At 33.1% G+C, this 18,625-nt stretch overlaps 2 protein-coding genes across 2 annotated transcripts in view; both read right to left on the minus strand.

Moving 5' to 3' along the window:
- Positions 1 to 11,365, minus strand: part of LOC131846633 (trithorax group protein osa) — a 102,412-nt gene extending 91,047 nt beyond the window's left edge. Inside the window, exon 1 of the mRNA XM_059195986.1 lies at positions 10,157 to 11,365. Within this exon, the coding sequence (XP_059051969.1) occupies positions 10,157 to 10,705 (549 nt within the window). The 5' untranslated portion in view covers positions 10,706 to 11,365. The remainder of the gene's footprint in view (positions 1 to 10,156) is intronic.
- Positions 11,366 to 13,388: 2,023 nt separating this feature from the next.
- LOC131846397 (katanin p60 ATPase-containing subunit A-like 1) overlaps positions 13,389 to 18,625 on the minus strand; it is a 28,694-nt gene continuing 23,457 nt past the window's right edge. Inside the window, exons 6-10 of the mRNA XM_059195676.1 lie at positions 18,441 to 18,562; positions 17,740 to 17,919; positions 17,062 to 17,220; positions 16,184 to 16,407; positions 13,389 to 15,628 (exon numbers count right to left, since the gene is read on the minus strand). Of these exons, the coding sequence (XP_059051659.1) occupies positions 15,430 to 15,628; positions 16,184 to 16,407; positions 17,062 to 17,220; positions 17,740 to 17,919; positions 18,441 to 18,562 (884 nt within the window). The 3' untranslated portion in view covers positions 13,389 to 15,429. The remainder of the gene's footprint in view (positions 15,629 to 16,183; positions 16,408 to 17,061; positions 17,221 to 17,739; positions 17,920 to 18,440; positions 18,563 to 18,625) is intronic.

Raw genomic sequence — 18,625 nt, forward strand, 5'->3', positions numbered from 1 at the left:
GTAAAGAAGGAAAAATATTAATACTTGTACTATCTATAAGGACTTTATGAGAATATTATAAAGCTTGGTGTCCAATAATGAATATTGGACACCAAGCTTTATAGTATTCTCGTAACTGATATTGAAAGCAATTATCAGCAAATAACAAAACAAACAGAGTGACCGCCAAAACTCGACAATTGTAAACAACGTGTTAAAGTGTTACTGACCTATTAACGCGACCCCTTTCCCACCCAAGACGGCTCAATAAAGAACTCCCTTTAGGTACATACTATCTCGAGTACATAGAGTGGCGGTCGTGACCTTTTATGTATACTTCACTCCAATGTATAGACCCACTCCCCGTTTTGTGCCGACAGCTTGCGGATTAAAGAAATATGCAACCCTCTTGGATGCGGTACCAACTGATACTTACGTACACATATATCCATGCATTTTTATTATAGTGCCTGCTACAATTCTCGGTTGATTACAAATACGAACATCGATTCAATAAAATAAAACATAATTAAATATAAATACCTCTGTTTTTAACATAGGAAAACAGATGTTTCATTATTTAACGCCGTAGTAATCGATTCTCATTTGACAAAAATATGTCTGGTTTGTCCGTTTGTTTATTTTTACCCTTTCTGTCGTTTAATCGTACTAAACGACTGAACAGACTTTAATGACTTTTGAATGAATGAATACGCACATTGCTATTTCAGTTCAAATAAAGGAGACAAAGTCGCGGTAAATATCTTAGAATATCATAGCCTCAAAATATACAGGTGCCATAAAAATACATTTTCTCTAGATGAATTTGTAAAATATTGCCCATTTATTATAGCTACATACATAATACTTGTATGACTGAAAGTCATTTACCTTTACAACTACGCTCGGTGCAAAGTCCCTGGCAAAGGCCCATTTTACATATTTATCGACATTATATTACGTCACTTTATACGTATCATGAAGGTTACATGCCTGGCAAATGTAATGAAAACTTTATGAGTAATTATATGTTAGCAGGTAAAAACAATAGATTGTAAAACCCTTGTGATTGGCAAACAAACTAATCTATAGCTAGTATACACAGTATAGAAAAACTGATCATCGATCATCATAGCCAGGTCTCGTCTAAAAACGTAATATTTTCCAACAAGACCCTTTTAAACAACTAAAGACGGTTTTCTAAAATTCACACGGAAATGAGAGATAAAGTTTTCGAACGGACAATGGTAGGTACAGGAAACAGCTGGCTGGTACCCTACATAGGTAAAGATAATACTTCTACTGATTACGAATAATAACGGTAAAACCTACCGAGTCCAGAAACAGATAAGAATTTCGCGCGGACGAAGGGAGATACAGGAAACAGCTGGTAAGTTAAACGTATAAAGATAATACTGAAACTGATTAACAAACCATATTTTTAGTGATAAATACTGGGTTTGAAATTTGTCATTTCACACATACTAGTAAATTCGATATTATTATTTGACTGTCTGACTAGTTTATATACCATTTTCACAATATCCATGATATCGGCAGATACCCGTTGAAAGAAAAGGGTGGATAGGATTTTGAAGTATTTGAATATTTTATTGAATAAAATAATTTTATTGCTTACTAATAATTAGGATACACAGTTGTAATGCTTTTCTTTTTCGGTACATGGAAATGTCGATTTACATTTATACAATTATATAAATATAAAAAAATATATTTGTTATACTTAAATTAACAAAAAATGAATTAAACCGTACGATGTAAAATTTGCTAATGACCTAACACGTACACAAATCACAGTGATAATGTCGAGCTTGACCTACACTGGCCTCCCTTGTTATTAATCCGACGTTTTGATTTCAACCGACCGGCGAAGGGAGCCGGCAATTACGTGACGTCACCACGGTTTAACGACCCCATTACAACATTCAACATATTGTATGAATGAATGCAAGCCGCGTGACGAGTGACGTTTTTGTACGCCAATACTAAATGATTGTAAGGTGCATGGCGTCAATGCATCTCGCGTATGTAACGACTTAGACAACGGATTAACCAAAACATATATAATTAAGGAGGACACGCTTAAATTTGAATATAACAGAGACACCCTGACACTTAGGCTTGGCTATCATTATCTGTAGATAGACGAAGGAATTAAGAAAAATGCAACTTTTTACTTAATAACTCCTTACAAGTTATTTAGTTCTAGATGTCAACCTTTCTATATTTCTAAACAATTTCAAATGTATAATGTAGATGCGTCATTTGAATCAAAATTGGCACATGCCAAATGAAATTTTAATAGATGCCAGTTAAAAGGTTAGTGACCTCAAATGCGGTAGACGATCGAGGCCGGCCCATTATCCAAGCACAGCACAATGACACGATTATCGGGCGGCACGCGGGTCCGAGACGGCTCGCATTGATTTTACGAAATCCACATAACGGACTCAGAATGAACGGTCTCAGTCGGCCCATTCATCTCGTTTTCATGTACACACTACCGCTATTGCGATACGAAAGTGAGAGGGAAATTTACTCCGGCTGCACTACGCACAGCCACGTATTACCCTAAATACGAAGAGAATAGATATCGAACACTGACAGGTTCACTGATCGCATGCAATTAGGTTGATGCCCAAGTTCAATGACGATGTTTTGCTGATCTAATTCAGTCAATCTACAATTCTATCGATCGCATGTACGTTGTTTATCAATATACAGTATTTAGTATCAAAAGCTAATTATTGTTTCTGCTCTGGAATCTAAGGTTCATCATGTGCTCATATGCAGGACACAACAAGGAGAACCCTTTGTGTTGCAAGTACTGTTGGTCTACAGTAACATAACTACTATCAGGTCGACTGTAGCTAAAAAAGTAAGTTTCCCATAGTAACAGTATCCGAAACAATGAGTGTATCAAGTTGAGTTTAGAAACCATGCAAACTGTATCTTGTTTCTCTCTTATCCAGCCATTTATTTCAAACCGACCATTTAGAGTTGTACTGTCGGAGTAATTAAGTCGGATTTGACCAATCGTAGTATAAACACGTTCAAGGAAACGGAGTTCAGCGTGAACTCGAAAAAAAGAACGACGTTGATCTCATTTTACTTTAAATGGATTTCACCAGCATTATACAGATCGCGTTTACCAAAATTAAATTTAGATTTTCATTCCTTCAATGTTACATGCTCATAAAATAATATTTGATGCAATGGGTAATTTAAATAAAATAATTCTAAGAAATGTTTGTAATTTAATCATCTGATAATTAGGATAAGTTTTTTAATTTTTAATTTAATAAGTACCGTCGTCTACAAAATATAAAACAACAACCTTTACCTATAAACTAGTAAAAAATATTTTATTGAGAATTTTTTTTACACTTTTTACTAGCAATTTTCTTTTTATTATATTATCAAAAATTTGATTGATGACTGTTTGACAACTGACAGCTGTTTTAAATACGTTTAACGAGTTAACTATAGGAAATCAGACGTTCAGAATTTATAAACATGTTTAGCGAAATTTGTAGTGGTGAAAAGCAAAATGAAGCTTTGAAACACGTTTAAACGTTTTAATGGTGTTTTGTTCGAACAAAACGTGGTCGGTCAGTTTCTTTGGTGAAATCCGAACTTAGGTTCTACAGGATCTAGAACAAAGAACTAGCTACTATGCCTATACAAAATCATTGTCGAAACTAGAGAATGAACTAAAGCTATCTGTTAATACTCAACACGTAGGTATACAAAAAAAATTGAAAAGAAATTACTACTTGTTTGGTCAAAACAAAATTTTCATTCAAAATAAACACACCGCATATATAGTCGTAGAATGACATGTAACTAGTCTTGGCATGTAAGGTACCACTGTCTTACCCATTTTTACCGAGAAGTGCCAATGTAACGAGATAGTTGTAGAATTTCAATCTGAGTTGCAATTCGATCACTGAATATCTTTGTGTTCTGTGAAAGTGATGCAAAACAATTTGTGTAAGTAGGCAAAAACACATACCTATACATCACACACAGCTAAATCTAAATATAGCGGGCGCCGATATCAGCGGCTCGCCCTTGAACCAGTCGCACGGAAACATTTTATTATTATTACAGAGCTGTCGGCGAGCACGAGTATGTCGGGTCGACGACCCCGCAACGCAACCACGTGTCTCCTTATCGACAACTATCTAACACGATTGTGGGTAAACAATATGCCGAGATAAATGACTAATTCCATAATGTTCGCCTATTTCATCCATTCACAAAATAATCAGTGTAACGTCATAATGACAATGTCTGACTCAATTTTAATAATGTGCACCAATTTGTGCCCGAACGAACGTTCAGTGTTCAATGTCACTGAACATATCAACACAGATGTACTACTACTACTAACTCTACATTTCGACTTCGCTGCGTATCCGTTGATCAAATCTAAGTATATTATTATATGTACACGAAATTTCACTCAAATACACTCTTCCCTTGCAACGTTATTTAGCAAAAAACATCAAATCTTTAAAAAAAATTCCATAGTAAATTATGATTCTAAACTATCAGTTGCTTGACTTAAAAAAACAATAATAAAAATTTTACAATTTTAAGTTAATATTTATTAATACATAATAAATAGTCTAATTGCAAAAAACCGTGACGGATGCAAGACCAACACCGTGGGAAGTGGGACAATGTTACGTAACCGGTATTTGTTCGTCGGCCAACCTACATGGGTACATCCTTACAAATACATATGACCTTGAATGTGAACTCGAAAGTGTAAACAGGCACGTGCTCGATGCATTGTTTTATGGCAGCCTGTTGTGGAGCCGTAACGGGAGAAATATTATGGCACTTGTAGCACCAACTAAACATCATTACGACAAAGAATAAAACTATTTTTATTTTAAGTTTAAAACTAGGATTCTAAGTACATATTTTTATTTAATGTACGTTTGCAAAAAAAATTATTTGAGTTGATTGTTTGATTAGGACGACTATTTTAGGAATAGGTAGATATTACCCGATGGCCCGTGGATACACCGATATTAATTTTGTCACCACAGAAGCCATTTTCTATTTGGAAAAGTATATTGACAATCCTTTGAGAACAAAACAAAGTTCTATTTTAATTACCTTCTCTCTATAAGAGATCCGCAATCAGAAGTAATCGGTTTGAACTACCTAATAATTATATTCTGCAGGACATAAAAAAATATATAAATTGTTGAGGGTTCATTCGATTGATTTCGATATACACGCCCACCGCTTGAATCCTTAGCATGAGCAGCATTTTGAACGCAAAGGAAAAAATTTCATCCGTTGATTACTTTACGAACGTGTCTAACAAACATTAACTTAGAAACACTATGTGCATTAACGTTTAAAGTACGGCCGAACCAGTGAAGTTTATTTTCTTGATCACGTTTAAAAACGCTTCTTGGACTTATAATAATAACACATTTAAAAATGTATTATAATAAATCACATGAATTTCATGATTTTTCACACATTTGTGAGATTTTACCTTAATTGTTCTGTTTCCACGTGTTAATACTTAGAGAATTGATACATTTTGAAATGTGACGCTACGAAACTTATTTCAATCCGTTGTCACCACACTACGTTGTCCCGTCAAAGTACAACGTAATTTCTAGATGGCCCAAAATGTGTTAAAAAATAGAAAATACACATTATTTAATTATAATTAAATTTAATCATCATATAATCTTTTAATTTGATCCCTGCATTGTCTCTTATAGTTGCATAGAATAAATCCTTCATTCATTCAAAGAAAATAAGGAAATATTGACTTATAATTAAATGACGATTAGAGAATTCACGAAAATGACGATTCATCATTTGTAACCGCATGAATGGTGAACGGTAATAGAAGTTAATGAACAACTACAAAAATAATAACGTTACGTTATAATTTCCCGATTTGCCTCTGTATGAACAAAGCCTTACATCCACTTTAATAATATACTGGAAATAATGTTATAGGTCGATCTCATCTCATGGTAAATGACTACGATCGCCCATAGACAGTATTATTCCCCATGGTCACAGATGATCTTATTATTTTGCGTGAATTGCACGTACGAGTATGTAGTAAATTGTATAGACTCGGCCGCCAGTTACTGTAGAAAAGTACCTACCACAAATAGAAGTAAACAGGAATTATCTTTGAAAAATTTACTGTCGTGGTTGGCGTTTTAATAATATACAGAGGGATTAGAGAAAAAATATATGCAGAATGACGAAAAATAACCTATACCTAAATATAACAAAATTAAAATACGTTCTACTCTTTCAGAAAATTTATTGTGCCATTTGCGTGTTGCGAATATGAAAAGGTCTAGGATCTCCATAGTATCTACAAAAAACTAAGGCTGTTTATAATATATTAGTTTTTTTTTATAATCCCGTTCACTCATTCCGTACCCACTAGAATCTAAACACCACATTGCGACCCTATAAAAACCAACAGGCCATATATAGCCAAAAATGCGGACATATAAACCTACATACCTATTTATATGTATGCACACCTATACCAAGAACATTATCAACCTTTCTATCGTAATCGGATATAAAAAACATAACAGAATTATGTCTACCCCAGCAAATTCATTTAGGAAATATTTGATGATTTTGTTTCCATTGTACTCCATTCTCTCGTAAAGCTTGAAAGCGTACAGTGGGCTGATAGAAGTACGAAAATCCCTTTCACGTTGAGTCAGATAGATACATGTGTCAGATGTCAAGTTCCATTCACGTTGATTCCGTCAAACACACGTCCCGCCGTTGCTTCTACATAATGTATGCGCGGAGAACACGAGTATCAAAACGACGGCGGAGTCTCGATTTTCGGTCGACTTAGTCCCTTTTTGAAGTGAGAGAGCAACGCACAAATCTCCGCCTGGAAGCGAGTAATATTTGCCTACACATCAAACTTTCACTATCGCTGTGCGCTTTCGTTTTTATATCAGCTAACAGCGTCAGATTCACTTTGTTATTCCTCGGTATATCTCTATTTTTTTGGTGTTCCACAGCTGTGTTGTGTGCTGTGTTATCGAATAGCTTGTTTAGATTTTTCATTTTACAAAAACAAAATCATTTCATTTCAACAATTCTATTCATTAAGATACTATTGGATATAGTAGTTTGAAATAACTAATTTTGTAATTCACAAACATATTATAGTGTTATGAAATAATTAAAGTGATTTGTTGTACTCTCTTTTAAGGTCTTTAACTAATCTAGATAACAATGTTTATCCATCCATGCGCCAAAAGTACAAATCTGTGTCAGCTACATAAAAACTAGGTTTAAATGAATTTTCGGTATTTTAAACCACACACACATCGGCAAATTACAATTACAAAAAATAATGTGTAGCTACAATTTCTGCCTAGCTCTTTCATGTCTTTCCATTAGTCTAACCTGAAAATAGAAAACTTCGCACGCTTTTAATATTAGCTTCGAGAACACCGCGAATATCCAGAGACCTCATTGAAATTTCTCGACCAGTGTCTTACCCTGTACCTGTTGTCGTACCTATTTACATCCATACAGTTCCGATGACCAAAAGCTGTACTCGATACTGGAGACATGAAACAGCTTTAGACCACAAAAATCTTCTTAAAAGATACCTAAGAATAATTGACCTATCGACTACCATATTGTGCGTCAAAATTAAATAAATAACTTACTAAATCAGATCATGATATTTTCAGTATAGAAAACAAAATAACAGAGAATAATTTCCAAAAATTCTAAATAACAATTAATATCCTATCCCATTTTTAGTGGACGCGTGTGATTTATGATATTTAATCTATTATAGTATCTATTCTATTACTCAGGATACATACTCAAGCAATTCAGCTACTAATCTCAGTCACTGAAAGCTTAATAGAAAGAAATAGCTCTAATCAAATTACAAAACTTGTCAAAGGTGCAATAACATAACATTCACATGGCTGCATGCAAGCCTCATGTTGCCTGTCATCCTGTGTATAATAATGCCTAGCAAGTATAACATGGTGTTATAATTTCTAATAATTGCATGATTGCAAATTTGCTTATATAGTGGCAAAATATTTTATATATACAACCAGTATATCCTAATAACATTAAAACACAATTTGTATTCATTACCATACCATGGAGGTGGTAAATAAAGTTTGTGTGGTAATAAGTGTAAGTAGTGTAATTACCGTTACTTTCACAATTCTGATATAAAAATTCTAAAATCCTTCCACCAAGTTCTGGTAACATAACTTAGCTCATGAAGCCAATAAAATTAACCCTATTGTGATGTAAAATCTATATTTGGAAAAAATTTGAAATATTTTGTAAATTTGGCAATTTGTCTTGAATTAAAAAAAAACTAATACAATAGTATTGATTTTGTTTTGACTTTCAATATTTTTTTAAGTCCTCATTTCCTGAGAAAATTTGAATAGAAAAGCACTATCAAACAGGTTAGTCAGTAGTACGAGTAATTCAATGATTGCCCTCTAACATTTTTAAGGAACTTGTGGTTATATCATTCTGTAATTTCAAGTACAGGTGCTTCAGAAGGACAGATATTGATGACATTCATTATAAATAATAATTTCAAATAAATTATGATAATTACCATATGAGAAATGAAAAAATTTTAATAATTTACTCTAATTCTTTCATAATAAAAGCGATTAAAAAAAAAATTCATACCTAAAAATTTTAGAGTCACACACACAGATTTTTGTGAGTAAGAGTAAAGAAGTGTAAGAAAGACACATGAAATACCCACACACACTATGCAATACCTACAAAATTGTAGACTGTCAGAACACTCCTCATATCATCACTTATTTTTACATATTATAGTTCTGTTGGCCATAGTTAGCATTCATACATTTACCAGTTGAAAAAGTGGGGTAAATGTATAGGTCTCTCTAAACATATGGAAGGACCTAAACTGAGGTCGCCAGCTTCTAATGGGTTCACAGTGTGGACATAATCTTGATATTATAGACATTTACTGAGCATGTTGATTTGAACAAATGGGTGGTAATTTATCGTAGCAAAGATGAAAGAACGTAGAAAATTTTTACCTTCTGGTCTTTCTTATCGAAGCTAGGTTAAGCAATGCTTCAATGTCCCAGAATAAAAACAAAGGAAAGCTTTGACTTACAAAATATATCACTAAAAATAATCTAAACTAGGATTTTCTTTGTCCGAAAAGAACTAAACTAGACCTGTTAAAACAACAAACAGTAAAATGTTTTACAATAGTCTGCAGATTGTAGTAAGATCACGGAATTTAAAAGTTTAACTATCCTAAATTCTGATTACATATTTCAGATAGAGATAGATTATAAAAATTAATTATAAGCAATACATTAAAAATATATTTGTACTTTTATGATTTAGTAGTCAGATACTTAGGAAAGAACAATTTCAACTTTTTTAACTAATAAAAAAATCTTACACTGTTATGGGTACTGGTAAGCATTTTGCTTATTTATTTCATTAAAAAGTTTGCCATATGTACAAATTTAAATAACAAGTAAAGAGGAAAGTGCTGAAGAATGATTGTAATAAAATAGTATAAAAGTATGTTTCAGAGGTAAAACATGATGTGAAAAAAGAATTTTAAAATATTACTGTTTTAGTTTTCTAAGATTTTTCTAAGGGCAATATAGTTCATTTATTTTAATCTAATCGGATAAAGAAAATAAATCAGTTAAAAATATAAGACAATATTTAAATGTAATGTATACTTATAACAGAACAATGATTTAATTTTATTTGATATATCACCTTTATATAATTTACATTTACTATTCTATAAAATAAAGATATAACATAATAATATTAATAAATGTATGTTATCTGCAATACAAAAAAGTTAATTCAAATTATAAAAATATAGTCAGAATTTTAGTTAGTTAATTTTTATTTCCACTATGTCACTTTCTACTATTATCACTAAAATTTTAAATAGGTAAATAGTGAAATCTATTCATTCTTTTATTGTTTTAGTTCATAATATTTGTGTCTGTAAATTATTGCTTACTTATATATCAATTAATTTGATTGAAAATAGTATTTCATTGCTTAAATTTGCTATAAATATATTTAAATATTGACTTTTACTTACCGTTGAGTTCCTATATGGACTTCCTTGAGGGTTGTACCCTGGCATGGGTCTTGGTGGTGGCCAGCCTGGAGCTGGTCCATAGCTTCCAGGTGGCTGGTCATAACTATTTGGATATCTATGTGGCGGTGCCCCACTAGACTGTAGCAGGGAGTTCAGTGTTGGCGTAGGCCCTGGCGCCTGCGATACCGCTTGACCCGGGAAAAAGCGCGGCTGTTGCGGCGGTGGCCGCGGTTTGCCGGGAAAACCGGGCCGCGGCGCATAATAAGGATCCGCGCCTTCTGGATAACGATATTGGCCGTATTGGTCCGTCACTGGCCGTTCTCCGGGTCGATCATGACCGAGCACCTCGCCACCGTCGCGCGGTTGCCCTGAATCGGCCGACATAGGCGATTTGCTCTTTGTGTTCACGACGCCATCGGGCGGAACGCGCCCGATAGACTTGTCGGTCCCGTTTTGTAATAGAGCGTTCCGAGATTCACTGAGCTGCTCCGATGGACTCTGCTCTACGTTCGTTTCGCTACGCTGAGACTCAGCCTGCGTCGCAGCCATGTTCGGCTGGTAGCGACCGTCCCTGCTTTAGCGATCGACCGGCTCGCTTACGTTACATCGAAATCGGGCGTCGGATTGCAAAACCGCGACGCGGACACTTCCATCACTATTAAGACGAATAACTACACACAAATTGTAACACGAAACGGACGACAAATCGTTCACCGACGCACACACATCGATCACATATCTACTCCATTGGCGTAAACGAGGTTAGGGAAAAGGTTACATATCTAGCAAACGATTTTGTCACGCTATAACAGAACATTTCATATCACTTTCACGTTTGTAACACTTTGGCTGATATCACTTATAGAAAAACTCATTCCCGGGCGTAAAAAATAGAAGAATATTCAAAAACAGAACAATAGAATCAAGAAACTTCCAAAATTATTAGCGTCCGCCATTAAACGGACTTGAAATTCTATGGCGCTTGTCGACGCTTCTAGCTATGTTCACTTCGGTTATAAAAAAACAAAAATATTAAAATAAAGATTACATGGAAATAGAGTTAAAAATAAATAACCTATTTTGGAAATCCTATTCTGCTAAAAGTAAGTTTTCTTATTTCCATGCATGAAACACGGAATAATAAAATATAAAATATCTGTACATGTTTACATTTTTGTACTATTGCGACCACGTAGTTACTACAGTACTACCAACTGTACAGCGTAATTTTGTGACAAGTTCCGGTGGCGCCAAGGCACTAGTTGCTATCTTCGTGTTGGTGCTTGAAATACTTTTTGAATAAATATCTCTATCTAGTAATTATTAAACATATAATTAAAGCAGAATTTCTTTTTCTTTGTGAATTTTGATATATTAATAATCATTTAAGTCCTATTAGTGGAAATATGAGATTAATGAATTGCTATGACTTTATTCATATGTGCTACCAACATAAAGATATAAATTTTGTTTTAACGTAAAGACAATTTTATTACGGGAAACATTATTGTTTCTTTTTCTCTTCTTTTAAACATTATCGTTAAAAGTAGGTTATTTGTTATAATACCGTAGGCATTATAATTGCGTCCATTATTTATTTTTTTAAGTTTTAGATTTAAACTTTGTAATTTACTTTTGTCTATGTTGTTATCTATGTCTTCTCAGAATAATATCTCGCATATTAATTGGGTCTGTGGTCTGTGAAAACTATAAATTATTAAATCTATGCCACAATACAAGTAATTCGCCGAATTAAAATTTAAAAATAAACAACCCTTGTTTATATCATATTGTATTGAGAAAATCTAAACAGACCACAACGCTTGAACCACAGAGTAATTAACACTAAGTTTTAAAGATTTGGCACCTTTAGAGAATAAACCAAAATTTAAGGTAGTAATGTTTCCAAAAAGCTTATAAAATACATACAAACATAATTTTGTTCTTGGTGATGCCGGATTGCTATGAACGATATATTACATAAAAACAGACTGACACATTATTTATATCACATATCTAAATAATTACTACTTATTAGTTAGGTTCTACACTTATTGCAGACGAAAGTAATTATAAATCTTACCACTCACCATCTAAAAAACACCAAAATCACTGTAAACATAGTAGGACCAGCCTCTGTTGCTAATTACCACATATTGTCACGTAATTATCAGATAGGGTAGTCAGAGGATTTGTCAACTGTCGATGTTGTGGTGAAGGCAACATTTGACATACCTACATTTCGCGCGCTAAGTAATATAAGTATAAAATCAATCATGGACCTTATAATCTGCTGTTTTGAGGCTAATCGCAATAATCAGACAGGAAAAACTAGTCTGATTAAAGATAGTAGTTACTTGCATAGTGCATCTTAATGACAAAAACAAAATAAGTTTTTTTCTTTGAAGTAAAAAAGCTTCAATTAGAAAAATGCATGCAGTTGCGATTTTAGGCATGAGTATTTTGAACCTTGAGCAGAGGCATCCAAAGTTATACTTAATAAATGAATAAACATTACACTTGGCCAGTGTTACTATCGTAACCATGTTTTGGAGGATACGATTATCAAAGTCCAAATACATGCATAATCACTTACAAAGAATGTCTGGTAGTTCAACCGAGGTAGACTTTGTAAAAACTCATCTGCGTGAATACCTCAGTCTCACTTAATTCAGCCACCAAGCAACTTGCTCCGTAAGTTTCGTTTGGGTGTATGGTTGATGGGTGAGATAAGGCGGTGATGCTACAGGGTAAGAGGCAGGTCTATGTTAGTCCTCTGTTATGTCAATCCACGAGTGGTATCACGGGCGCCACATGTTAACGTTATGTACGTAGTGATGTTTATGTACATATACATTTAGGCACATATAGACGTTTACAAATCACTATTAGGTAGTCCGTCCGATTCTGATTACATATAAAATGGTATATCATACACGAGGTTTTCAGGCGTGTTTAAACTTTTGAAGCTATCCTTACATATTTTATTATAAATTTTAACATTTCATTCTCGGGTTTGGTTAGAAGTTGCCTAACACGTTCATATATACTTCTATTTTGAAGAACTTGAATGTTAGGCGATTAGGTATAAAAGAAATGAGAACTACAATTATGTATCGCCCAACGCAATTTGTAGTTAGTTGATGAATCTATGAGTAAGTAAAAAATGTAATAAGGCATAAAAAAATTAAATCCATTTAATTTTCAATGTTTTAATGTAAAGATACATGATTTGTTATTATTATCAAGGTTGCAAAAATATTTTATTTTTACCAATTTTTGAAATATTGTCCCTGAAATAAACGTTGAATTATATTTAAAATCGATAGTAATGTATGAAATGAACACAATAATTTATTGCTGTTTTAGTTTATAAACGATCATTGTTATAACAATATACTTTAATCTATGAAGCATATTTAATTTAAATACACAGAGGTGGATCTGAATTCTTCTTATTATCTTCGTCAAATGGTATATTGATTTCACTGGATTGCGCTACAGTTCACTTGATATGAGATGGCTGCTCACAACAGACAACATACCTATCTATAGCCCCATAGTTAACATCTAAACTACAGTAAAGGGTAAGGGGGTCACACCGAGTTATTATATTTTATTTTAATCCCTAGAAACATTCTTACTCATATTCAAAGCCCCAATAGTGCTACGTGCAACGACTGTGGTCCGTTATCGGCGTTGACATATAAGATAACATTGATCCGAATACGGCCATGAAAAGTTGATAACGTAGTTTGCTGCCGTAACCAAATCAAACACTTTTCTTGGGCGTGATAGTACAACGTAACTAGCTCGGAAGTGATAGCTATATATATTATAGAAATTAGTCATATCACGGAACCTTATACAGTGACACTGGTTTTCATAGATTCAGAAAATAATATAATGTCAAAATAAAACTTAATATTTGTAAACAAGCATGTTTAGATAAATATTATTGCACTATATATCTTAGGCGAATCATATTCGTTGCTAGCACCAGAACACAATATATAAATTCAACAGTAATTTAATTTCAATTTCAATAAACTCACATTGCATGAACTGTAGGCGATCCTGAAAATAAAAACCTAAAATATGCTTTACAATTTTAATTGAGCGAGCAACTATATCATATTTGAAATATATATATTATTTTCGATATAATAACAAATATATTTAATTCATTTAATTATAAAAGACTATAAAAAGAACATAAATTAGTTATGGCATAAAATTATATCTAAATGAAAAATCTCATTATATAACCTAATTTAAGTACAAAGATCACGGCTTTTTTTAGTCAATATAAATGTTCTGACAAATGTGATGTTAAAACTACTGAATCGGGGTCCTCTATTTATTATTAATTTAATTTGAACATTGTGCCCGTGTCTGTGATAGAACACTAACATCGAATTGTTTGCAAAAATAGTTTATCACTAAAATACCAACAGTCTCAGATCATTCAACACTGGAAATTACATTAGATCTCATCTGCAATTCTTATATTTAGATAATACAAACATTTAAAACATTTTTGGTAAACTAATTGTCAACCGAAATACCACATGTGTGTAATATATCTTTCGTTTATATTTTACAATATTATACGACTTAACTTCAACCTAAATTTATGGCATTCTATACATGAGTAAAATGAAATTATCTGCCATTGTAGAATTCACTTTAGCTGAGGGGAAAAATAATCCGCGCCAACTGTGTCGAATGCTCCAAGCTAATATTAATAATAGTATTTTAAATCGGATTTATACATATTTATTTCTTAAACAGAATAATATCCTAAAACATCAAATCAATTATTGGTATTATATTCTCACTTATTATAACATTAAATTTCGATATGCCACTATTAAACTTATACTTTTTGTGTTAATACTGAACTGTTTTGCAATTACTTATTCAATATTAGTCTATAAGGCAAATATTTCTTATTCTCACATGTGTTTATTCTTAATTTATTTTATTTCATTTTTTATATAGTTTTAATTGTACCAGATATACCATACTGAAACGCAATTAGAGAATACATGAAAGAAGAAATTTTTGAAGCAGTGGGATGGTAGGTGAAGTAAGGTATTTATATTTTAGTTTCATTGGGTGATACACCTATATGTCGACCTGATATACCCATTATGACAAATGGTACGACAAAATATATATAATATCAATTCTGTTAAACACCATTTAACTTACTAGTCGGGCGCAGAACTCTAAGTGGGGTATTTATTTGTTTGAAACTATCTTTACAATCAAGAGGACCCGAATTCGTCCATCCACGTCAAGTACTTCTGTATGTCGCCTTTGGAGACGGATTTATTGCACTTTGCGAGGGCCTCCATAAAGTCCTGTCTGGTGACCGGAAGGTCCAGCTCTTCCTTGGCAAGTTGCTTGATCTGTTCTGGCTTCAGACCAGCTATTTTACGACGCATCGACATCATAGACGCATCCCTTGGAACAATACAGTTAAATTAGCACACTTATACATAATTTGTAAATATATGAAAGAGTGAGCGAATTTTGTTATAAGGAAAGTTAATACTGGACCCGCTGTTGTCGATACCGAATTGATAAATAATTTCACAGTTACACTATTTGAAAGTACATTATACCAGACTTGTATAGAAATATAATATTACATACTCATATGTACAAAACTCTGATACCTATAAGCATCCGTGCGATGCCGAGGTGGGCACATAAAGTAATATTTTGAAATAAAAGAGCTGACAATATCTAATCTGTATAGGACAAACAAATATTCTAATATCTTATTATATATACTTGTTTCAAATAGTTTGAATATTTGTGACTTCATCATATGTCAATTGCCAAATGAATTAGAATAAAATTTGGTAAACTTATTGACCGTATTTTGGATTAACATTTTAATATCAAGTAAAATAAAGTAGATTTCTTAAGTTCTTATTTCTTCTGTACCTTTCGACTATTTAGGGTTTACAAGGGTTTAGAATGTGTATCAAATACTTATTTAGTCATACTAACCTACAAACATTTGTGATGTCGGCGCCTGAGTATCCATCTAATTTCCTGGCGATAAGTTTTAGATCTACTTCGGGATCAACTTTTACTTCTCGCAGGTTTATATGCAACAGCGCTTCGCGGCCTTCCTGCGTGGGCAGTGGGATGTATATACGCTTCTCGAGCCTTCGTCGTAGCGCTTCGTCAATATCCCACGGGAAATTCGTTGCTGCTAATACCATTACCACCTACAAGTGACATTAAGTTTACAATTAATATTAGATAGTGTTAAATATTTAGATATGATACAATTCTCTTATAGGTGACTATATAAAATAAAGCATAAATTTGTCAGGGAAAAAGAAAGACCAGCGTGGTAATGATAGATTAATTTCCTGTAATTAGAAACTCGTGTTTTTTGTTGAATATGACTGTCTTGGTCTTTCCTTACACACAGAAATTTGAAGAATATTGAGTTAGTCACAGCAGGCATGATAAAGTTTGGTACCAGGGTAGCTGCAGATGGTGTCACACCATCACCTACCCTGCTATCATCATCCTAACATCTATAGCTGACTACCGAATATTAGCACTACTAAATGGTAGAGAGATTTAAATCCGTAACAAAGGGAATTAAAGTATAATAAATGTAGACTAATATGGTATCAGTAGATGGTATAAAATGAAGTCATGTTGTGTTAGTGTAACCATGTATAAAGAATATCGGTTGAATAATTAATAAACCAGGCATAGAACCTGTATATAAAATACAGCTGCAAGAAGATCTCTAGAAGTACCTTCCTATTATAATAACAATCAGCCTACAACAAGGAATCTGAAGGTACACAGATATCCCTGCAGGTACCCCTTCGGTATAGGTGGAGTTAGTAATCAAAACTTACCTTGGCAGGTTCATCGGTTGCGGAGCCTAGGCCATCCATTTGCACGAGTAATTCCGACTTAACACGCCGCGACGCTTCGTGTTCGCTGTCGGAGCCGCGTCGGGAGCAAAGCGAGTCTATCTCGTCGATGAATATTGTGCTTGGCGCGTAAAACCGAGCCTGGAAAATAACACTTATGTGTAGTTTGAGTTTTGAGTTACGAATTATTCGAATTCGTTCGAACATAGGGACAGTCAACGTGACTCCTATAATTTTGATCTGATAGAAAAAAAAACTGAGTAAGTTACTCACATTAATGAAAAGCGTTCTATAGGCTACGACTACTAGAAACGGAAACTTGTGTAAACATATATTTGTTACTCTTTCGTGGAAAAGCTACTAAACGAACTTCAATGGAGACTGAGTGCACTAGAATATCATATTCCAGATTAAGACATTCTTAGTCATATAGATATGGGATATTTAGTATTTAAATTTATAAAGGATAAGTAATTTTATAACATAAAAATATATAACAGAAATTTTAAAACAATATTGTTTTAAAATTTATGCGGTTATATACATCACACAAATGACTTTAATACAGTTATAACTGCAACTATTTATATCGCATATAATAACCATATAGTGTATATAATAACACATAAAATTCAGATACAAATAAAACAATATTTTTACCATTTCAAAAAGTAACCGGACTAATTTCTCCGATTCACCGCGGTACTTGGAAGTGAGAGTGGATGAGGAAACATTGAAAAAAGTCGTGCCGCACTCTGTGGCGACAGCTTTCGCTAACATGGTCTTGCCTGTGCCGGGCGGACCCACCATAAGCACTCCCTTCCATGGTCTTCTGATACCCTGCAATATAAGATATTTTTTTTATGTTAGAAATAAATATGAGGAATATATTTATGAAGTCTCTTATGAAGATTTTGCTAAAATATATGCTTGTGTGTTATGGAATATTAAGTGTAAGTGAAATTATACTTTAAAAGTCAATATATTGTAATACTAATTGTTTACTTTCTTACTATTTGGTTTATGCAAATTTAATACAATTATTATGCATTTTTTAAAAGGTAGACTAATATAGGCTTTTTGTTTCGGTTAAAAGAAAAGGCTATATTAGTCTGCATTTTACAGAATATAAGAATTGGCAAGGTATGAAAAACTACGATACTTTGGTCGTACACATTTCCAAATCCCATCTAAATTAAGAAAGCAAAAATATATTTTTATAGACTAACAAAAATTTATGATAATTATAACACAAATTAAATTGTATGGCTAGATTATTCACGATTAACATAGTTATAATAGTTTGACTTCTTTAATATATTTTTTATTAAAAATTAGTAATTTAAAACTATGGAACCTACTTTGAAAAAATCTGGCATCCACATTGGTAAGACTACTGCTTCTTCTAACAACCTCTTGGCCTCCGCTAGATCGGCAATGTCATCCCATCTTATATTTGGGTTCTTTTGTACAATGTCCCTTTCTGTAACAGAAAAACAATATGTTAAAATCTATCTCTCTCATATCACTGTCACTTCTCTCTCTC

This window comes from Achroia grisella, unplaced genomic scaffold (genome assembly GCF_030625045.1).
Source record: "Achroia grisella isolate CSIRO2021 unplaced genomic scaffold, CSIRO_AGI_Agris_v1 utg511, whole genome shotgun sequence".
In the NCBI taxonomy this organism is placed as follows: domain Eukaryota; kingdom Metazoa; phylum Arthropoda; class Insecta; order Lepidoptera; family Pyralidae; genus Achroia; species Achroia grisella.